Source organism: Primulina eburnea, chromosome 1 (assembly GCF_022965805.1).
Source record: "Primulina eburnea isolate SZY01 chromosome 1, ASM2296580v1, whole genome shotgun sequence".
NCBI lineage: Eukaryota > Viridiplantae > Streptophyta > Magnoliopsida > Lamiales > Gesneriaceae > Primulina > Primulina eburnea.
Genome location: NC_133101.1, coordinates 4,025,364 through 4,039,806, shown reverse-complemented (window position 1 = coordinate 4,039,806; position 14,443 = coordinate 4,025,364). Strand labels below are relative to the sequence as shown.

The window sequence follows — 14,443 nt, the reverse complement described above, 5'->3', positions numbered from 1 at the left end:
GCCGTACGACGTAATAGATGAGATCAATCCAACTAAGCTCACTCTTTTTATTATATATTTATTTTATAGATATAATATAATATCCAAAAAAATGGAAGATGAAATGACTATAGAACCCTTACTCTGACAGCTGGCATTTCCATTTGAAAGTTTCGATTGGGCGTACATGAAAATTTGGATGCAATTTCTCTCATTCTTTCGAAATATTCAAATCCCAGAAGGCCATTTTCGCCAAATCACACCGCCCCTATAATTTCTATTTAGTATCGGCTTTTTTTCCAAAATAAACAAGATTAATTTGAGAAGTCTACTTATATACTTCCCTACAAAATATTTACATTACATCAAACATGTCGGTATACGACGTCGTCATTAAAAGTTTTGGTTGAACCGGTTCGACCGATAAAAGATATCGAGTTGACGAACTTTCATGAAAAAGAAAAGCGTCTCGATTTGTTATACTTCGACGAACCGGCCGTTTTTATTATTTTTTTTAAAAAAAGAAACATAGAAAGTCTATTTATCGTATATAATATTTTTGTATATTTTATTTCTATTATTATTAAACCGAACTTTAACTATCACGAGACCCGAGGAAAAAAGCAAAATAATATACAAAAGGACAGAAAAGCCCTGAAGCTTCTCGCCTTCCCTCCCAAACACCCTCGGTTCCACCTACCCCTCTCCCTTCCATATTTTTCTGTAAATTTTTTTTCCTCCAATTCTTGATTTTAATCTCACGCTCTTCAAATTCGGTCGTCCGATAGGAGACAGACCCCAGATCCGAGACTTTGGTTCTAGGAAACGTGAGTCACGCGCCGAGATCTGACCGGAGAAAGCATGGTGGTGAACGGGAGGCCGATGAAGAGGGCGGTTAAGAGAAGGGTAACGGCTGACCTCAGCGATTTTCTAACCTTCCCAACCGCAGCCGAGAGAGACTCGCTGGCGTACGGCGCTCCCTTCAGAACCTCGGTCAGGGAGCTTCTGACGAAGAACGCGCTCCTACCGCCCCCTTCATCTCTCTTCCCCCACCTGCTGACGCGGCAGGTCCTCTTCCGCGTCGGAGACGTCGTCGCCGACGACTGCGGGCCGGCCGTCGTCCGCCTCGATGTCGTGGAGGAGGACGTCGCCAGATCCAGATCCGTTTACTGTGACCAGTGCCGTGTTGTGGGTGAGTCTCCACGCGGATTCGAAATTTCTCGATTTCTTAGTATAGTGACTTTAATAATTGTTTGTATAAGTTCTAGAAAATGTGAACAAAAAATGCATAATTGTTTGTATAATTTCCAAAATAACGAGGACAAAAATAATAAATTAATACTATATTTTTATGAAAACAATAATAATATTTTGTTATAAATAACAAAAGAGTGTTGTAGTTAATTTTTAATTTTCGTAATTTATGAAATTACATTATGAAGTAGAAGGGTAAGAAATCGCCTTTCTGGGGCCCAATACTGACATCGTATATATGTGGATTGGCCTTTTTACCCTCCAAATAGTCGCTTGTGACCTGTCCAATCTTTGACTATTAGTTTTCATTATGACAATGACTAAATTAGTAAAAATATAATGTGTATTATTATTATATTATAATTAAAATGGTATATTTGTTTTTGTTTTTTTGCAGGATGGAGCCGCAACCCAGTTAGCGCCAAGCGATACCATTTTATAATAAAAGCAGATGGGAATTCAATCGCTGGCTATAATAAGACGTGTGCCGGTTGCGGGGATGCTCTTCTTATGACAGATTCAAGGTTACAACTCCTCCTTTGGATGTTGTGGACGATTCTTGGAAACATAGTTGTCGTGAAAACTGCTTTATTAATTAAGTTGGATGGTTTTTGGAGTTTGTTTTCTACTAGTGTGAACCCTTTGTGGAGCTGGTTTGATTTGGTTTATGATCTTGATTAGTCCCATGTTGTGTATATTGTAGGTTCTTTTTAGATAAAATGATTTGGTTCCGTTCATTGGATGATGTTTCTTGCCATCATGGTGTTTATTGTGGTCATTCGGGATACTGATTTAGTCTTGAGTTGTGTTATTCCTTCAGGTGTAAGTCGTGCAACCATGTGATGACTACTGAAGATGTCGAAGACTGGATGTATCACCAGTTGGAGAACACCTCGCATCTGTTACATGGTGTCATTCATGTAAACGGCTATGGGCATCTACTTAGAGTCAATGGTAGAGAAGGTGGCTCCAGGTTGCTTTCGGGTCATCATATAATGAATTTTTGGGATCGAATTTGCGGGATGTTGGGTGTAAGGTTTGGATACCCTCTTTTCGCCATTCTTTACTATGACAGCATTTTGATTGCTTCAAATGCAAATTTTTTTCTGCTTGGAAGATCATTTGTTTATTTAAATTTGTCTTGATGCGGCATTTGTAACTTGGTTTCCCTCATGTATGGACAAGCAGAAAAGTGAGTGTGATGGACGTGTCAAAGAAGCATGGGTTAGACTTCCGGCTGCTTCATGCTGTAGTCAAAGGCCATCCATGGTATGGAGATTGGGGCTATCAGTTCGGTGCTGGTAGCTTTTCGCTGACTATGGATGACTATAAACTGGCTGTCGACCACCTTTCATTTTTGCCTCTATCCTTGTTTCAATCTCAAGGACGTAAACCTCGAACACGGCTGCAGGATTTGATTGCATTTTATCAGTCCATTTCAGAGCGGGAGCTTGTAAATATTAGAGATCTCTTCTGTTTTTTGATTAGCTTGATCCATGATGGCAATAATACTTTTCATGAGGCTGACGATTTTCCTTGCAAGAAGCCCAAAACTATAGACTCTAGAACTTTGTGTTCATGGACTATTGTTGACATTAGGCGAGTAGAAGAAACCATGTTCAAAGTGTTGCGCGCTGTTAGTGCATCCACTTGGGTGAGTTGGCGTGCTCTTAGAGGTGCTGTTTGTAAAGTGGGCAGTCCAGAGCTTTTGGATTACTGCCTTAAAGCGCTCAAGGGAAAAGAGGCCGCTCCGGGCATGGTTGTCAATGCCCGGAACATTGATAGTTCTGGCGTCATGGAATACAGGTTAGCATTCTTCAGTTTCAGTTTTTTCCTGTTATTAAAGGTATTGTTTTTGTGGGTGTATATATGGGTTGGGTAAATGAGGATCAACTCACCCTCTTCATTTGATTCAGGCTCGAGCCAAGAACCCCACTCATTCTTGACGACAACACGTCAATGGACGGATACCGAATCGCTAACCAACCTTCAAAGGAATGTCTTTTGCGGGATCTCAAATTTTTTTACGAGTGTATGCTTCACCCTGAAACAATGGTGACTCATGTGCCTCCAGCTCGAAGAAACCTTGCATGTGCATCAGCTACGAAGATTCTCGACTGCAAGCAGTTTGTGAAAGATTATATACCAGAGGGTATTGTATCTGTCCATAAACCAAATACCATCATGATTTTCTGCCAGGTGGACCTCATTGAAGAAACCGAGGAACAGAACCCCAATCCGCCACCCGAATTACTACTACTCTCTTCTGATGCCACCATTGCCGACCTCAAGCTTGAAGCAACGAAAGCCTTCCAAGACGTATATTTGATGTTCAGAAGGTTCCAGGCTGATGAACTTGTGGGATATAGTGGGGTTGATGAATCCACCCAAATCAAGCTATTGCTAGGATCTACTCAGTTTGTTCGGATTCGGGGACATTTCCATGGCAAAAGTGTATTGAATAGGTTTAGGACAGAAAAGGGAGTTGAAAGATGGACGGTGGACTGCTTTTGTGGTGCTAAAGATGACGATGGGGAGAGAATGCTAGCTTGTGATGTCTGTGGAGTGTGGAAGCACACCAGATGTTCGGGGATTCCAGACTCAGTTGCCGTTCCCGCCAAGTTCTATTGTCATAGATGTAGACTTTCAGCACGAACTTACAAAACAAACGGATGTCAGGGCCAATTCAAGGAGGTGGCGGATGATGCTGCAACTGCATTCAGGACAGTTTGGGATAAACTTTAATAGACGATGGATTTCTGTGACATGTAAATGTATGTTTTTTTTATTCCTTCACTCTTGGTCTGGTGGAATTTTGTATATACAGAAAGGACAGGGCCTTGAGCAAGAGTACACTCGCTGAATGTTGGCTTTTCCCCGTGAAATTATTCCCCCCGTCATTATATTGTATACACTATTGTATCGTTTGCACTAAAACTAAGCATGAAACAAATACAACAATACCGAGGCGATAGTATCATCGTTGATAACAAAAAACGATGAGCATTTAACTTACAGGCATAACCCTAGAATAAAGCCACGACACCCGCATATAAACTTAACATCGTCAAGAAACAGAGATGGATTATGGTGGTGATGATAAATTTGAAACATTGACTCAAAACTTACCCCAGGAAAGCAGTCCGTCTCAAAAGCTACGTCACTATGCGCTTAAATTACATCTCCGATAGCCACATGAAGTACTCATGATCCTCAGAAATTCTTCGGCATTAACTTCACCGTTACCTGTGCATTTCACATGAAATAAACCAATATACATTCAACAAGAAATTAAAAGCTGAAATAATAAAAGTACGGAGCCGGCATCTTATACATCGACTGCAAAGTAATTTTTATAAACCACGCAATGAAAACTTATACACGAATTTTAGAGCAAGAGCATAGACGAAGTATTTATTGAGGAAAAAACAAGTTATTCTTTCTTTTTTCTGAGGATTGTTCAGAAAATTTTCATGGAGTGTGAGAGGGAGGGAGATAGAGATACAGCAGGAGATAGAGAGATGAATGTACAAAAAGTAATAAAAATAAACAGCAATGGACTCATCCAAGAAGAATATACCTACCACCTAAAATTAGAAGAAACCAAAAAATAACCTTTACAATTACCCAACACCCTAGGGACAAAAGTGCGTGAATCAGCTGAACTCGATGTTTAACTTTGAAGCTGGATTGTTCAGAAAATTATCACACACACAAGTTAATCCATGTGCGTGTGAGAGGGAGGGAGATAGAGATACAGCAGGGGATAGAGAGATGAATGTACAAAAAGTAATAAAAATAAACAGCAATGGACTCATCCAAGAAGAATATACCTACCACCTAAAATTAGAAGAAACCAAAAAATAACCTTTACAATTACCCAACACCCTAGGGACAACAGTGCATGAATCAGCTGAACTCGATGTTTAACTTTGAAGCTGGATTGTTCAGAAAATTATCACACACACAAGTTAATCCATGTGCGTGTGAGAGGGAGGGAGATAGAGATACAGCAGGAGATAGAGAGATGAATCTACAAAAAGTAATAAAAAAAAAACAGCAATGGACTCTTCCAGGAAGAATATACCTACCACCTAAAATTAGAAGAAGCCAAAATATAACCTTTACAATTACCCCACACCCTAGGGACTACAGAGCATGAATCAGCTGAACTAGATGTTTAACTTTGAAGCTGGACTTCATAAACTGTGGAAAGCAACGAATCCAGGAGAGAGTCCATGTATTGATTCATATATGAATGAAAAAAGGGGGGGGGGGGGGGGGGGGGCGACTCTAAATGGGCAAAGAACTGAGATACCAAAATATTTCAAATTCAACTCTGCAATGCAGGTCGAATAAACCAAACTTACGGTCTCTATCTGCTTCATCAACCATGTCTTGAATCTCGTTCTCCTTGAAATTTACATTCAATTCCCTCCCTATGCGCTGAATATCCGCAAAATAAATCTTCCCCTGCATTCAGATAATGAATAATTATTTATGAATTGGAAGAAGTATCACAATGTAAAAAACCCAGCAACTCACGTTTTTATCTTGGTCTATCATATGAAAGACCTCCGTGAGTTTTTTTAGATACTTCCCCTGCATTCAGATGATGAATAATTAGTTATCAATCGTAAGAAGTATCACAATGTAAAAACCCCAGCAACTCACGTTTTTATCTTGGTCTATTATATGAAAGACCTCCTTGAGTTTTTCTTTGATACTAATTTCCACAAATTTGGATGTGATCATGTGAAAGAATTCATCAAACTCGATTGCACCATTCCATCCTTGTCTACTTCAGCTATAATTTCATTAATTTCCTGAAAAAGCACTTAACTGTTCAAAAACAATCTGTTTTTCGATAAATGTTTAACATCAGGAGAACTGTCGTTTCGGGGGTGGGAGTGTCGTATCAGTAAAGATCAAGAACACATTCAGAAAATTAACGCAAATCCGAAGGCCACAACCTCCCTCGTTTCTTTATCAAGAGGATCCATTCATAGATACACATCAAGTAATGGTTATCCTCTACCTTCCAACTGCAACAAATAAATATTTATCCTAAAGAACATAATCATTAAGTCAAATTAGTATTATATATTATCTCTTCTGACATTTCAAAACCAAAATCCCTGAAAAGAATCAAGTCAGTTTAATTTCACTTCCAGCATATTCAAAGTATTGTTACGTAAACACTCGTACCTCATTGCAATATTCAACTCTTTGGCGCGTCAATGCTACCTGTGGAATGCGATGCCAATGTTCATAAGAAAAAAAAGACAAAGACTTGAAAAAAAATTGCATTTCTCTCTTAATTCTTTAGTTACTTCATTACCGGAGCCATAGGTATCGACATTGGCAAAAGCTTTCTTCATCTCCTCTATTTTGAGTCACCCCGTGATGGGATCCTCTGGGTTTGTCTTTCCTGGACATCACTTTGTAATTTGCTGACTACGGGAAAGGGTACCAAATAGAGTTATAGAAATACATGAACGCATGCGGTGAGAGAGAAGATGGGAAGAAGTGGTGACATAAGATAAGAGATGAGAAAGATTCCGCCCATGATGAGACCGGGCAATAAAACTTCAAGTCCCTACATGTTACATAAGTATTAACAGCAAGCCGCAAAAAAAACTTGCAGAAAATTATGGCAGTATCGAAAGCAATCTACAATCTCATCAGCAGCCAATTCCCTTTAAGTGTTGTCCAGGCAAAACATCCATCGTATGGGTGATGACCCATCACAAGCCTCGACAATTAGTTCTCAGTTTCTCAAGCGTAATTTCGTTTTTCTGCTTTTACAGGCAAGTAGCAAAGCTCAGAAAATGACAAATGTTTCAATAAACATAGATGGATTTAACTTTCTTTTAGTGATTCACATAATCGAATCCACATCCATTAAACCTAATTCCCCTCACTGGTATAACATCCCATAGTTGCCAAAGTGAACTTAACTTAACATCAACTTAGCATTAGAAATCATTACATGATAACTATCCAATCAGTGAAACATCTCTCTTGTATGCAGGAAAACTAATGACGATCTGATTTGGTTATTTCTAGGAAATCCACAAAAGCAAAAGTACCCAAATAATAAGCAATGAGAAGAAAAAGACTGTAAAATAGAAGCAAGAACCGCATAAATTTGAAAAATCCCATAAACCCTAATCAAGATATTTAAAAAAAACACGACAGATGAAAGTTGACCGAAAACTATGCAGCGTGAATATTCTATTCTGCCATGAAAGATCGCAGATGGTACTGATGGGTTACCATATCGATCCGCTGTAAGAAAACGATCTCCAATTGAGGAAATTTGTGCAAGGCCTCTTCACAAATTGATCGAGATTCGAGGATCAAAACCGTGTGGCTTGGCACTAAGTTTGCAGGTTGAGATAAGCGCTATTTTATAATTTATATTAAGGAGTATTTAGCATTAGTTTTTTGAGCATGATATTGAATCAAGTAGTTTTTACATAAAAATTTAAAAGTCATATTAAATTAAAATATCTTTTTAAGAATTCTTTTTTATAAATAATTAAAAATAAATTATATATTTTGTTTTTTTTTGTTCTTACAAAATATTTATAATATCCTTGAATGATTGCCTCATACTCCAATTAATACACACACGTATATATACTAGTTATTCTGTGCGATGCGTGTGTGTACAATCTTTTTTATCATTATCGATGGACTAAAGTGAAATTTAACAAATTATGAAAGGATTAAATTGATAAATTGATAACAAATTGATGCATATATTATTTGTAAAAGACTTAATTGATATATGATCAAATTTTAAAGTCACTTTTATTATTAACCATAGATTATTTTCAAGTCCAATTATTGTTATTAGAATCAATTAAGTACTCATTTGTATTTTCGATATAATTTATTAATTAATTTTTATGAAGAGAGTATACTTATCTAAAAATAATATTATGATAAATATCACAGTCTTTGTATTCAAATATTAGAACTATTAGTTAATACAATAAATTATATACCCAAATATTATCAATATTTTAATTATACATAAAAAATATATAATAAAAATAACATTACTTTTCATAATCAATATCATAGTTGTATCCTATTGAAATATAATATAATAAAATAAGACACAAATTTGTGTGAGATGGTCTCACGGATCGTATTTATAAGACGGATCTCTTATTTGGGTCATCCATGAAAAAGTATTACTTTTTATTGTGAATATGGGTAAGGTTGACCCGTCTCACAGATTAAGATCTGTGAGATGGTCTCGCATCAGACTCACCCATAAAATAAATATATGTTGCAGGAGTCCACCCCAATCACTATTTTTGTTTTTTTTTTTTTGAAAAAAATTGATATTAATTCGTTAAGAATTCGAAAAAGATTTCAATGTGAAATTTGTAAACCACACAAAAACAAATATATCGGAAAAGAACGACTTGAATATACGACAAAAGAATCTGGAGTACCAACACCATCTGTTGTCCCTAGTTGTGTGATTTTGACGGTTAAAAGTTTATGTATTTGATTTGAGAATTTTGTTTCAGTTTCATTATTTTTCGACTTAGTAATTTAACTTTAATATGCATTTTTTATCAATATATTAAAATATATTTTACCCGTGTATATGATTGATTTATTGAGTTTTAATTTTATCGATATATACACATAATACTATAATATAGATAGAACAAAATATCATCTTATTATGTATTTATTAATATTTTATAATATATTATTATTCAATATATAATTTATTATTAATAATATATATTAACACTTGTACACAGAGTCTCAGACCACAAAATGAATGATCAGTGCCACCACAACACAAGTAATTTTGCTCGAAAAAGGTCCTTCTATGCAAGTAAAATGGAAAGATGGAAAACAGCAAGTTTAATCTAAAAACACAGAACATAGAATAAGGTGTTCAGTGTTCGAGATATCCAAGAAAGATTACACACTATATCGACGAGAATCCTATTTCATGGGAAACAAAAATCAAGTGCGGGGGATCAACAATATAATGACAGCTCCACATTCAAAATGTATTAGTTTCTATAGCAGCCATACGAAGGCTAGTTATGCTACAAAATTTTGGAAACAGAAAAAATGCATCCACTTGCACATTGAATTGAAATCTATTTATCAAAGTTGTCTCCTGCATAAACCTCCAGTGATTTGTTTAGCCAACCTCAAATTAAAAGATGAATAAGGAGAAATAATCACCATATATTAATCAGAAAATGCATGAAAGCACTTGTTGCTATCGGCATCTAAATGTTCCAGCAAGAATAAACAAAATCTAAATTAGATGATCCAGCTATCCAGATTGAACTAATTTTATACATATTACAAAAATTGACAGGCTCAAAGCATTCAGGGGTCACATCAAACTAATAAAATTTTGTGAAGAACAGGGACAACGAAGACAGAAATCAGTTTGTGTAGAAAAGGGGGGAAGGGGGGAATTACGGTACGACCTAATACGAATAAGTTGGCGTAGCACACCAAGCTTCAAAAAAATAATTGAGGTAGAATAGAGTCTGCTCTGGATTCATTTTCCTCTTCATGTGGAGATGTTCAGGGTAGAATACTTCGATACCTTAAAAAAAACAATTTCCTGAATGAACAGTTAGTGTCAAATCACAGCACGCGGTTGAAATTTAAATACCTGATATTTACGGACACATTCTTTGTTTTTGAAAGAAAGGAAAGAACGAATAATGACACATTCGTCTGCAAGAACCATTTGCACATCCAGTACTATTTACGAAAGACTACTAGCCCATTTGATAAAATCTTCATTGTATCCTTCACTGAAAGAACAAAAATACTATGCTTGAGGTAAATGATCTCGGTTCCAGGCCTTTTCATACAGAACATGTAAAATCTCCAATCACCATTTTTATGGCCTTTATCCTCATACAATTTACAAGAAACCAGACTGATTCAAGCCAACTCAACTAATTTTTACTTCCAGGTCATAGGAGCATGTTAACAACGCTTACCTTGCCGGAGTGCTTGATGCTAGTCCAATGTTAATTGCAGACACTTGTGTTATTCACAAAAGTAAGTTGATGAGTGATGACTAAATTGAATAAAGCAATGCGACATGGTCATGACAGAAAAAATGGTCATGCCAGGAAAAAATGGCAAGATCATTGGTAAATACAATTTAGAACCTTAACAAAACAATCACACCCGCTTGCTCTTTTTCTTCTCCAAGCTATTTAAGACCAGATGCAGCCAAGGTTGTAAATGGCGGGAGGCGGCGGCGGGGCGGTCGGTGACCGCCTACCGCCTCGGCCGCCTAGGCGGTGCCCAGGCGGTGCCTAGGCGGTTGAATTTTTTTAAGTGTTTTTTTATAGGTAATCATGCAATATAATCATTTACATGTAAATGTGCAACTAAATAATGTTTAAACACAAAATATAATATCATTTAGATAATGTGCAATTAATAAAGATTCATCATCATATTAATTATCCAAAAAACTAAGTTTCAATCATCATATTCATCATCATATTAATTAATAAAGATCATTTACCAAAAAACTAAGTTTCAATCAATTATCCATCATTAGAACAAATAGTAGACTAAATATAACTAATCTTCCAAATCATCTACATATGCATCATCTACTACATCCATGATCCTCTCATCATCGGACTCAAAATCAACATTTTCTTCATTCTCCTCCTCCGATGTATGTAAATCTTCGTCAAGTTCTCTAATGGGGATGTTCCTTGCACTCCTCCTTGGATGTAGCACTTCAAGTTCTCTAATTTTGACTGAATGCCTCGCCGCCGCCTCGCCCGCCTCACCCGCCTCGCCGCCGCCTCGCCCGCCTCGCCCCCGCCTCGCCCCGCCTGCTCGCCGCCTCGACCCGCCTCGACCCGCCTACCCACCGCCGTACCGCTTAAACCGCCTCAAACAACCGCCTCATGCATAGGCGGTGCGGTCGAGGACCGCCTACCGCCTAGGCACCGCCTAGGCGGCCGCCTCGACCGCCATTTAGAACACTGGATGCAGCATAAGATCTAAGTTTCTTGAGGATTCTCCTCTCACAAATACGGAGCCTCAGAGAATGATACAACTTATGCTCTGTGGCTTGACAACGCTCATCAAATGACTTTATATCATCCTGCAAAGAATTCGAACCGTAAAATTGTTCTCGAGCATCTGCGAGTGACAAAAGAGCCTGGCAAACATTTCGTGTTAGTAACAACTCCTTGCTTAATTTCGCAGCTTTTACAATTAGAAAATTATATTTTTCCAAAACGAGTCTGCTTGTAATTTGTTTCGAGTTTCCCACAGCCAATAATGCAAGCTCAAGTTCATGATAGACTTCCTCAGGTAACAAGATTATGTTGAGTAAAACTAACAACTCTGCTTGTGGTTCCCCATGGAATGATATTTCAAAATATTGGGAGTTTTGACTATCACATCCAGAATAGCCCAACTTCCTCCATAAAGACAACCTTCTTCTGCTATGGCGACATGAAAACACTGACGAACTCCACTGAAGTACAATTTCAAGATCCATGTTCAGAATGTCAAATGGGTTCTCGGGTTCCGTAAACCCATATCTATGCAAAAGCGCAGCATTGCTCAAAGATCCATAGGTATTAAATACCTGAAATGCAGTCAACAGAAGCAACATCAAAAAGTAAGCGAAATCCCAGATTATAATAAATGAAATAAGCATACGAATAAAAACTGCTGCATTCCCAGGTTTGAATTTTATTCGACACCAAGTACAGTAGAAAGTAAACAAATGTGTGGACAAGGCTGAGAAGCTGGGAGTGGAAATCTTATGGATGTGGTGTTCAAATTATGGAAAGTTCAACTTTAGCCTCAAAATAAATCTATAAAAGACCAAACGAGAATAGCAATCAGCGGTAGTCCCTACCTCAGATCCAGAATTTACATCTTTACAAATGATCATTTGCATAACCATCACGTCATTTCCTGAAGTTGAAGATGATTCAAATTCTAGTTCGCTCCTAAAACCTCCCATTTCCGAATGAAAATCCTGAACCATGGGTTCATCATCTCCGTTATTTTCACCATCAGAATCTCGCTTTTGATTGTCAGAGTCAATATCAGATTCTGAATAATAAGATACAGATGTAAAATGTACATCCTCAGCCGCTGTCTTGTGATTAAAGCTGGTCATGGCACATAGCAAACTCATTCCATTAACATAAAGTTCTTTCAGCTTTCAAGGCAATTCTAATAGATGAAAGACGTGACTAAGCATATAGAATTTAGCACCGGGTCTAGAACAAGAGAACAAAGAAAACACTATCTAGGAAAGCTGTACATTAACTCAACAAGCTCTTAATATTTTGGTATTCCTTTTCTCGATGTCAAAGTATTTTGCTAGTTTGAAATCGTTTCTTCTTTAAGTGAAATTAATCCAGTAATGAACAGGTTTAGAGAAATCTCACAGATCGATAGTTGTGCAAAATCTGTAGACATTTAGGACTTGGTGATCATGATTGCAATAGCATGGTTAGATTCTTCTGAAAGTACATGAGCTATATGTTGGTTCTGTGTTACTGAAATAAGTTACCGAAATATATCATGAACTGTTTGTTGGACAAGATGTTATATTCTTTTATTCCAGAAAGCATCAAGTCCCACTATATTCTATTTTTATATATAAAACATCGGAATGTGAACTTTATTCTATCGAACAAGCCTTTGAAAACCACACTAGCAGACTCACCAAACATAATTTCTACATGTAATTCATAAATATTGTATTCAGTTGTGCTTGCAATTAGTAAAATAACTTACAGATCTGCCAGAGGAACCATTCCATAACCATGATACTCATCTATCTGGAAGGACCTTGAAGCAATCAGGCTCTTCGCCGCTAAGTATTCATCCACTGAGAAAAAATCGGGATTCAGTTTCAGGGAAGCTGAACCCAGAAGGGGTTTAATACACTCCTTCCAATCTTGATACACCAAAGCCTTGTCTTCTTTAACTATCTGCCAAAAATTTCACCCCACAATGAAATCGGTAAACTGAGAAGCATGTACGCACAATGGAAAGCCGGAGAGACACCGCCGCTGACCTTGTGTATCTCAGTGCCGCACAGGAGGGAATCGATTTCCGCGAGGGACCAAAGCAGCGGAATGGGCTCTCTGGAGGGCAGTATCTGTAGGTATTGGAACCATTTGGACTGTGGACCGAGGCTTCTCTCGTACATCAGGGCCACGGACAGGCCCAAATAGCCGCCGAGCTGAGCTTCTTCGATGATGCGGCTGGCGGCCGAGGTTCTGACGGTGAGGCAGCTCCGCTTCGGAATGGTGGCGACGACGTCACCCTCCATCAAATCACACGATGCCTTGACCGAAATGGACGGTGCTCCTCCGCTCTCGACTGATAGGGAGATGTGAAGTGCGTCACTGCATTCCACTTCCTCGCGCTTCATCCACCGCTTGAATCCTCTCATCCTTCTGCAATTAAATGATTTTCAGGTTTGACAAGCATACATTTGAAGAGCTCCAATGTATACGAAACACTGTCAGTTTACCTGGCGGCCGCCATAGCAAGCGGGGATGTACGGCGGAGACAGCAGTTGACTAAGGAACGTTTGGGAGAAAGCCTGCGTAGATACAACACAAACCGGATAGGGATATAATTGACTCGAGCCGAACTTTGAATGTTTGAATTTGATTCATTTATAATCGAGTCGAGCTCGAGCTTTATTTAACAAATATATGTATGACTCACGATCTTATTCAAACTTTTATCGAATCTAAACAAATTTAATAAATATAAATTATACATTTAAATTTTTATTAAATTAATTAAAAAATAAATTATATATTTAAAAATTAATATATTATTCTTATTAAAATTTATAAATTTATTATAATAAATAAATTTAATAATTTTTTTTATATATTTCATAAATAATATGCAAAATCAATAAATCAAATATCAAAATTATTATTTTTTTATCTAAAAGATTACTCATGAACTTACCAACGAATATGTTCACGAGCTAACAAGCCGAATATTGTAAAGTTTGAGTTTGGTTTTTTTATTTTAACGAAGCTCATTAAACGAGCTTTTATCGAATCGAGCTTCAAATAGCTCACAAATAGTTTGATTCGTTTACATCTCTGCCCACACACACGTGTACACATAGGTGATTATATGGTACAACTGATAACTTTTC

General features: G+C 37.4%; 3 protein-coding genes across 29 annotated transcripts; 1 reads left to right on the top strand and 2 right to left on the bottom strand.

Moving 5' to 3' along the window:
• Positions 1-539: 539 nt before the first annotated feature.
• LOC140822915 (PHD finger protein At1g33420) lies at positions 540-4,143 on the top strand. Its single transcript, XM_073183893.1, has 5 exons — positions 540-1,171; positions 1,631-1,757; positions 2,054-2,269; positions 2,422-3,039; positions 3,150-4,143. The coding sequence occupies exons 1-5, from the start codon at positions 841-843 to the stop codon at positions 3,976-3,978; spliced, it is 2,121 nt and encodes a 706-aa protein (XP_073039994.1). The 5' UTR covers positions 540-840; the 3' UTR covers positions 3,979-4,143.
• Positions 4,074-7,666, bottom strand: LOC140822922 (probable calcium-binding protein CML13). 14 transcript variants are annotated; one of them, XM_073183977.1, is made up of 6 exons: positions 6,442-7,666; positions 6,207-6,278; positions 5,908-6,059; positions 5,779-5,835; positions 5,604-5,706; positions 4,074-4,479 (listed from the first exon to the last, which is right to left on the bottom strand). In XM_073183977.1, exons 3-6 carry the CDS (start codon positions 5,986-5,988, stop codon positions 4,397-4,399), a joined length of 324 nt encoding a protein of 107 aa, XP_073040078.1. In that variant the 5' UTR covers positions 5,989-6,059; positions 6,207-6,278; positions 6,442-7,666; the 3' UTR covers positions 4,074-4,396. The 14 variants fall into 14 exon arrangements, 13 of the variants coding, with proteins under 13 accessions (XP_073040078.1, XP_073040085.1, XP_073040060.1 ...); XM_073183984.1 differs by lacking the exon at positions 6,207-6,278 and having other exon boundaries at positions 6,442-6,480; positions 6,575-7,666; XM_073183959.1 differs by having other exon boundaries at positions 5,908-6,480; positions 6,575-6,690; positions 7,447-7,666.
• A 1,808-nt stretch (positions 7,667-9,474) lies between these two features.
• Positions 9,475-13,898, bottom strand: LOC140822878 (ribosomal lysine N-methyltransferase 3). Of its 14 annotated transcripts, none has more exons than XR_012116060.1 (7): positions 13,793-13,898; positions 13,331-13,715; positions 13,048-13,244; positions 12,155-12,413; positions 9,914-11,878; positions 9,723-9,862; positions 9,475-9,515 (listed from the first exon to the last, which is right to left on the bottom strand). XR_012116060.1 is itself a non-coding variant. In XM_073183870.1 (7 exons), the coding sequence occupies exons 1-6, from the start codon at positions 13,804-13,806 to the stop codon at positions 10,469-10,471; spliced, it is 1,479 nt and encodes a 492-aa protein (XP_073039971.1). In that variant the 5' UTR covers positions 13,807-13,898; the 3' UTR covers positions 9,475-10,058; positions 10,425-10,468. The 14 variants fall into 14 exon arrangements, 4 of the variants coding, with proteins under 4 accessions (XP_073039971.1, XP_073039982.1, XP_073039963.1 ...); XR_012116059.1 differs by having other exon boundaries at positions 9,723-9,844; XM_073183870.1 differs by having other exon boundaries at positions 9,475-10,058; positions 10,425-10,489; positions 11,276-11,878.
• Positions 13,899-14,443: the final 545 nt, after the last annotated feature.

Coding starts and splice junctions, on each gene's coding strand:
- LOC140822878 (XM_073183819.1), bottom strand. Junction 12,414..13,047: donor ATGGTTCCTCTGGCAGATCT/GTAAGTTATTTT, acceptor TGCCATGACCAG/CTTTAATCACAAGACAGCGG. Junction 11,879..12,154: donor ATGTAAATTCTGGATCTGAG/GTAGGGACTACC, acceptor ACTGCATTTCAG/GTATTTAATACCTATGGATC.
- LOC140822915 (XM_073183893.1), top strand. CDS start 841: ATGGTGGTGAACGGGAGGCCGATGAAGAGGGCGGTTAAGAGAAGGGTA. Junction 1,758..2,053: donor CTTCTTATGACAGATTCAAG/GTTACAACTCCT, acceptor TTATTCCTTCAG/GTGTAAGTCGTGCAACCATG. Junction 3,040..3,149: donor TCTGGCGTCATGGAATACAG/GTTAGCATTCTT, acceptor CATTTGATTCAG/GCTCGAGCCAAGAACCCCAC.
- LOC140822922 (XM_073183906.1), bottom strand. CDS start 5,988: ATGATCACATCCAAATTTGTGGAAATTAGTATCAAAGAAAAACTCAAG. Junction 5,707..5,778: donor TGATAGACCAAGATAAAAAC/GTGAGTTGCTGG, acceptor ATCTGAATGCAG/GGGAAGATTTATTTTGCGGA. Junction 4,480..5,603: donor TGATGAAGCAGATAGAGACC/GTAAGTTTGGTT, acceptor TGAAATGCACAG/GTAACGGTGAAGTTAATGCC.